Below are 7,412 nucleotides of genomic sequence, written 5' to 3'. Positions count from 1 at the left end.
TTAAGTACCTCAAAATCCACTTCATTACTTCCCAATGTTGTTTTCCAGGATTACTCATATATCTACTCACAACTCCCACTGCATGGGCAATATCTGGTCTAGTGCAAACCATAGCATACATAAGTGACCCAATAGCTGAGGCATAAGGAACCTTACTCATATAGTCTTGTTCCTCTTCTGACTTTGGTGCCTGATCCTTGCTGAGTCTGAAGTGACTTCCTAAGGGTGTGCCAACTGACTTGGCCTTGTCCATACTGAACCGGTTGAGTACCTTTTTCACATACTCAGCCTGTGAGAGTCTCAACGTGCCTCTGACTCTGTCTCTAACAATTCTCATGCCAAGGATTTGCTTTGGAGCTCCCAAATCCTTCATTGCAAAATGCTCTGACATCTGCTTCTTTAGACTGTTGATCTCATCAATACTAGCCCTTGCAATGAGCATGTCATCCACATATAGCAGCAAAATAATGTAAGAATTGTTAAACTGCCTGACATAGCAACAATGATCTGCCTAACATCTGCTGTACCCTGCACTACACATGAAACTATCAAATTTCTTGTACCACTGTCTGGGAGCTTGTTTCAGGCCATACAAGCTCTTCTTTAGTCTGCAAACTGAACCTTCCTTTCCCTGTACCACAAACCCCTCAGGTTGGTGCATGTAGATGTCTTCTTCAAGATCTCCATGAAGAAAACCTGTCTTCACATCTAACTGCTCAAGAAATAGATCTTCAGTAGCAACCATAGCCAAAACTAGCCTGATGGTTGTGATCTTTACCACAGGAGAAAAGATCTCAGAATAGTCAATGCCCTGTTTCTGTTGAAAGCCTTTTACAACAAGTCTGGCCTTGTACCTCTTACTGCCATCATGCTCAATTTTCACTCGGTACACCCACCTGTTGTGTAATGCCTTCTTCCCTGATGGAAGTTTTGTCAACTCCCATGTCTGATTCCCTAACAAGGAATCCATCTCATCCTTCATGGCCAACTCCCACTTGCTAGAATTTTCATCTTGCAAGGTTTCTTGGTAACTCTGTAGTTCTCCACCATCTGTCAACAAAATGTAATTCAAAGAAGGTGAAAAACGCTGTGGAGGACGAATAGTCCTAACTGACTTGCGAACTGCAGCTATTGGAGTGGACGGCTCTGGATCTGATTGCGGAATAATGGGAATGGGTGTGCTGGACCCACTCTCCCCGTCACTCACATCTCTGCACTGCACTGTGACCTCTGGTAGATCATCTAAACTCACAAACTCAAACTCCTGAGGAGCTACTTCAACAACTGTACTAGACTTGTCTTTGTACACAATCTTCTCATTGAAGATCACATTTCTGCTTCTTATAATCTTCCAACCCTGATCATCCCAGAAACGATAGCCAAATGCCTCGTCTCCATAGCCAATGAAATAAGATTTCCTTGACTTAGCCTCAAGCTTATTACGAGCATCAGAATCAATAAGAACATAAGAAAGACAGCCAAATATTTTAAGATGAGAAAATTTGACCTCTTTCCCTCTCCAAGTCTCCTCAGGCAATCCACAATCCAAAGGAACTGATGGCCCTCTGTTTATCAAGTATACTGCAGTGCTAACTGCATCTGCCCAGAAAGTAGGTGGTAGCCCAGCGTGCAGCCTCATGCTTCTAGCACACTCATTTATGGTTCTGTTCATACGTTCAGCAACTCCATTTTGCTGTGGTGTCCCAGGAATGGTCTTCTCCATTCTGATACCCTGAGTTACACAGTACTCCTTGAACCCACCATCAATATACTCACCACCATTATCAGACCTCAAGCATTTCAACTTCAAATCTGTTTCAGTCTCAACCATGGCTTTCAAATTTTTGAACACATTAAATACATCAGATTTATGTTTCAAAAAATAGACCCATACCTTCCTGCTGTGATCATCAATAAATGTAACATAGTAGCGAGAACCTCCAAGGGATGCCACTGGGGAAGGTCCCCACATATCAGTGTGCACAAGATCTAGTCTCTCTGACTTCAGTGTTCTACCACTCTTCAAGAAACTGACCTTCTTCTGTTTCCCCATAATACAGCTCTCACACATACTGAGATCAACTGACTTCAGTTCTGGTAGCTTGCCTCTAGACAGAAGTTCTTTCATGCCCTTCTGACTCATATGGCCAAGCCTGCAATGCCACAAGTCTGCTGTGCTCTCTGCAACGGTAGTGGCAATAGTGTTATTTAAACCAGTAGTCATATAGAGTGTACCAGTTTTCTTATCCCGAGCCAGTACCAATGCCCCTTTGGTGACCTTCCAGGTGCTATCTGAGAACACCACTGAGTGACCACAATCATCAAGCTGCCCAACAGAGATGAGGTTCTTCTTTAACTCAGGAATGTGTCTGACCTTTTACAATGTCCATTTGTTCTTGTTAGGGAGTACAATGTCGATGTCTCCCATTCCAATTACATTCAAAGCTTCTCCATCAGCCAAATACACCTTTCCAAAGTCACCTGCAACATAATTTTGCATTATCTCCCGATGGGAAGATGTATGGAAGGATGCCCCTGAATCAAGTATCCAGTCATCAACTGGACTATGAACTGCAAGCAATAGTGCATCTTGTAATTCTTCAGTTACCACATTAGCACTATCATTCTCTATCTTCTTGGGATTTCTGCAATTTTTCTTTATGTGGCCAGCTTTGCCACAATTCCAACAAATTGCCTGCTGACCAGGTCTTGACTTGCTCTTGCCCCTATTCTTTGATTTTGATCTGCCTCTGTTTGAGTTCCTGTTTTGTGCTCTCCCCCGAGAGTCGACATTCAGAGCTGAACTCGAACCTGAGGTCTCGCCTGAATCTCTCCTGCGCACCTCCTCAGCCAAAATCAAATCACGGATGTCATCATATTTCAACTTTGACTTACCAGCAGAATTGCTAACAGCCATCCTCATGGCTTCCCAACTATTTGGCAGTGATGCCAATAGTATCAGTGCATGTATCTCATCATCAAATTCAATTTCAATAGACGACAATTGATTTGTGATAGTATTGAAATCATTCAGATGTTGTGCAACAGACATACCATCCGACATCTTTAAGTTAAATAACTTCTTCATCATATGTACCTTATTATTTGCTAACGGCTTTTCATACATACCTGATAAAGCCGCTATGAGATCCTCAGTCGTCTTCTCCTTGATGACGTTGTGTGCAACGGATCTCGACAGGGTTAGACGAATAACCCCCAGGACCTGTCGATCCAATAGAGTCCAATCAGCAACTGACATGCTGTCCGGCTTCTTCCCCAACAATGGAAGATGGAGTTTCTTCCCATAGAGGTAATCCTCTATCTGCATCCTCCAATACCCATAATCCGTGCCATCAAACTTCTCGATCCCCGATACTTTCACTTCTTCTCCAGCAATAGTATTTCTCAGACCCTAACCTGGCTCTGATACCAATCAAGAGTCATGGTTTGTGTGAGAGAAACCCCATCACTTAGGAGTTTTGAAATGCCAAAATTAGAGATATGTCCAACCAAATCTGCATCCAACAGGACATTATTTAGCTTCAAATCACAATGAACTATAGGTGTTGAATAACCATGATGAAGGTATTCTAGTGCTGCCGCTACATCAATCATTATATTTAGCCTCTGTAATATATCCAAACAAAGGTTTTTGGAATACAACCACATCTCTAGGTTCCCATTAGGCATGTATTCTAGTACCAAGGCCTTGAAGTTCATGTTACTACAAGCACTGATGATTTTGACAAGATTTCGATGTCGAATATTGCTTAATATCCTGCATTCTACTTCAAAACTTTTGAACGCTCCTTCTAATTGCAAATTTAAAACTTTTACTGCAACATTCATACCATCTAAGAGTGTTCCTTTATAAACTGACCCAAAACTCCCTTCTCCAAGTATGTTGTTTGCACTAAAACCTTATGTTGCTCGTAAAACTTCTTGGTGTGAAATTCTTCTCCATGTTGTTAAAGGTGATACGTTTGTGTCACCTAACAAATTGGCATTCCTCCTTTGGCATAATCTTTTCCAGGCTAATGAAATGGATGATGCAAGCATTATTATACCAATTGAAGGTAATATATACTTTAGTATTTGTGGAAAAGAAGCACCTCCTTTGCATGGGGAAACTTGCAATCGACTCACACCGCAGAGTGCCTTGTTTGACATAAATGATGCAGCTGAGAAGTTTAAAAATGGTCCTCTCGTAGGAATTTCTTCTTGTAGTTTATTAAAGGAGACATTTAGATATTTGAGATATAAGAGCCCTTCTAAAGACTTGGGAATCTGACCAGATAAATTGTTATAAGAAAGATCTAAGAACTCTAAGCCTACCAGTGCACCAAAATGTTCAGGAATTGAACCTTCTAGTCGATTGAATGCTAGAGAGAGATTGGTTAGATCTTTAAGGTCACCAATCATTACTGGGATATTACCTGAGAGTTGATTTGTTGACAAATCCAATATTCTCAAGACATTCATATTTCCAATCTCTAATGCAATAATGCCACTTAGAGAATTTGTTGATAGGTCGAGCTCCAAAAGATATTGAAGCCTCCATAAGCTCAAAGGAATTGTAGAAGTCAATTGGTTAAAGCCCAAGTAGAGAGCTCTTATGGAAGTCATATTATTTAAGCATGCTGGAATATGTCGAGAAAGCTCATTATCATTTAAACCTAATCCAGACAAACTTCCTAAATGGCATAGGCTAGATGGGATGGGACCCTGTAGTCTATTGCCTCCAAAATTCAAAACTTGGAGCATGCGCAATCTTCCAATTGTAGCTGGAATAGATCCTGTCATTTCATTATCGCCCAAGGACAAAGCTATCAATGTACTTAAATTGCCAATACTTCGCGGAATGTTGCCCTTAATATTGCAATCACTTAGCTGAAGTCTTTCAAGTGAGAGAGATAGGTTTCCAATGGATTTGGGCAGAAAGCCACTAAGGTGATTGTTGTCCAAAACCAACTTTCTAAGATGTATGCACTTTGCCATATCAGACAAAAAACTCAATTCTGGAGATTCATTAGTCAAATTATTGAATCCTAGGTTGAGCCACTGGAGGAGCCTCAAATTACGAATTGTGTTTGGAATTGTGCCCGTGAATGAGTTCCAACTCAAGTCTATGAGAGTGAGATGGGAAGCATTGGAAATAGAATTGGGAATTGTTCCTGCAAGTTTATTCTCTCCAAGAATAAGCTGCCGAAGATTTGGAAGGAAGAGGCCTGCATTTGTTGGGAGATGGTCTGAGAGTTGATTTCCCTCCATTGCAATAACTTGTATTGTTGAGATATTGAAGATTTCAAATGGAATTGGTCCAGTAAAATTGTTGATTGAGATACTAAAAATCTCTAGGTTCAGCAGATTACCAATCTCACTGGGTATTGCACCTGCCATAATATGAATAATAAGTGCATTTCAATTAACAAAAATAAGTGATTGTATTAAATCACACATACAACTTAGCAGTAAGAAAATGACCAAGTGTTGAAAGCAATTGGGTGTAGTTTTCTTAATTGGTCTGTGTCATGTATATATAGGTACAATATATAAAATGGGTAGGCGAATGGATCTGAAGTGACTATCTAGATTGACAACAAATGACACTTCTAATTATAAAATGGTAGGCATTGACGAGATACTTAAAATAAATGTTTCTGAATTCTAATTGACATTGTAAGTAAAAAGGAATGGACTAAGAGAAGGATCAATATGAAATACAATGGTGTTTTGCTTACTCATTAAAGATTGTAATTGCCTAAAATAAATTGGAAAGATACCTTCAAAGTTGTTGTCACCAAGATACTACTCTATAAGCATGGTCAAGTTCCCTGTCTCGGGGAGTAGCCTTCCAGTGAAATAATTTCTTGATAGGGATAGAATTTGTAGCTTTATGCACTTATGCAAAGTGGGTGGGAGTTGACCAGAAAACTGATTGCCAGTGATGGAAAAATATTGTATGTTGGGAAGATTATCAAACATCAACATTGGTAGTGCACCAGATAGCTTATTATCGACGAGGTCAATGGCTTGTAGTGAAGGCATGTTGAAGAAAGTGGAGGGCATCGAACCTGAAAGCTTGTTTCCTCCAAGAAAAATTCCTTGCAAGGAAGATATATTGAAGATAAGAGGAAGGTATGGAGCCCGAAAGTTGATTGTAAGCAAGACTAATTAGTTGCAATGAAGATATGTTTGATAAAGATGGTGGAATAGTACCCACAAAACTGTTATTATCAAGATACAGATATCGAAGTTTGGTTAGCAACCCCATCCATGAAGGGATTTCTCCGCTAAATCCATTATATCCAAAGTCTTAAGAATTTCAATCGGTGAAGACAAGACAATTCATTTGGAATTGAGCCATGAAAACTGTTGTTTCCGACGCTTAAACTCACAAGAAATGAAAGGTTTCCGATATTCGGAGGAATGGTACCTACAAAATTGTTACCATAAAGAAACAATTTTTGAAGCTTGGTATAAAAGGTCATCCATGGCGGTATTTCTCCACTAAAGTTATTGAATTGGATGTTTAAGATTTCTAACCGATAAAGATTAGATAACTCGTCTGGTATTGAACCCTGAAAACTGTTATTTCTTATGTTTAGGACGATCAGAAATGAAAGATTTCCGATATGCGGAGGAATAGTACCTACAAAACCCACATAAGAGAGGTTCAAGGCTGTTACTCGATGATGTTTGGAACCACATGTCACACCGACCCAATTGCAAACCGAGACGCTAGTGCTCCAGTTGCGCGTCAGAAGATGGTAAGGGTCATGAGAAATATAAGCCTTCAATGCAAGAAGAGCAGATTGATCTGTGGTAATGTTGGAAATTGTTGCAGTAGCAAAGCTTGATAGGTAAGATTGTAGCAGAAGCAGCGACAGAAAATGGAGGAAGACGAAAACAGTTCGATTTGCCATGAGTAGCGTACGTACTACGTTGGCTGAGGTATTGGTACGTAGTTGTGATGCAGCCAGAGCAAGAACTAGGGAGATTGGTATTTGAAGAGATTCCAGGATAAAGCAATTAAGGCCATATTTGTACACCACCAGAATTCTTAAAATTCAATTCTCAAAAACTTTTCATAATTTCATTAATTTTCAAATATCATTCTAATAGAAAATATTTTTCCTTCCCAAATTTTTAATTTTTTAATTTAATTAATTACCTAATCATTATTCAAACACAAAATCAATATAATTTTTACAAAGTTCATAACAAAACACAAAAATCAACACAAATTTTCAAAATTTAAATTAAAAATAATATTAAAAAATGATTTTTAAAAATTTTTTTAATTATATAATATTTTTATACAATATCTTTTTATCTGATTTTCTAAATTCTAATAAAATATTTCCAGTCAAATCTTCCACAAAATTTTAAGATACCCAAAGACAAAAGTG

General features: G+C 39.0%; 1 protein-coding gene across 1 annotated transcript; it reads right to left on the bottom strand.

Annotated features, from left to right (window-relative positions):
• Nucleotides 1-3,770: 3,770 nt before the first annotated feature.
• Nucleotides 3,771-7,169, bottom strand: LOC121268079 (LRR receptor-like serine/threonine-protein kinase FLS2). The gene is made up of 2 exons (XM_041172204.1): nt 5,784-7,169; nt 3,771-5,393 (listed from the first exon to the last, which is right to left on the bottom strand). Exon 2 carries the CDS (start codon nt 5,269-5,271, stop codon nt 3,922-3,924), a length of 1,350 nt encoding a protein of 449 aa, XP_041028138.1. The 5' UTR covers nt 5,272-5,393; nt 5,784-7,169; the 3' UTR covers nt 3,771-3,921.
• Nucleotides 7,170-7,412: the final 243 nt, after the last annotated feature.

This window comes from Juglans microcarpa x Juglans regia, chromosome 5S (assembly GCF_004785595.1).
Source record: "Juglans microcarpa x Juglans regia isolate MS1-56 chromosome 5S, Jm3101_v1.0, whole genome shotgun sequence".
Taxonomy (NCBI): Eukaryota; Viridiplantae; Streptophyta; class Magnoliopsida; order Fagales; family Juglandaceae; genus Juglans; species Juglans microcarpa x Juglans regia.
The sequence above is the reverse complement of the archived record's forward strand: the minus strand, read 5'-3'. Positions and strand labels throughout refer to the sequence as shown.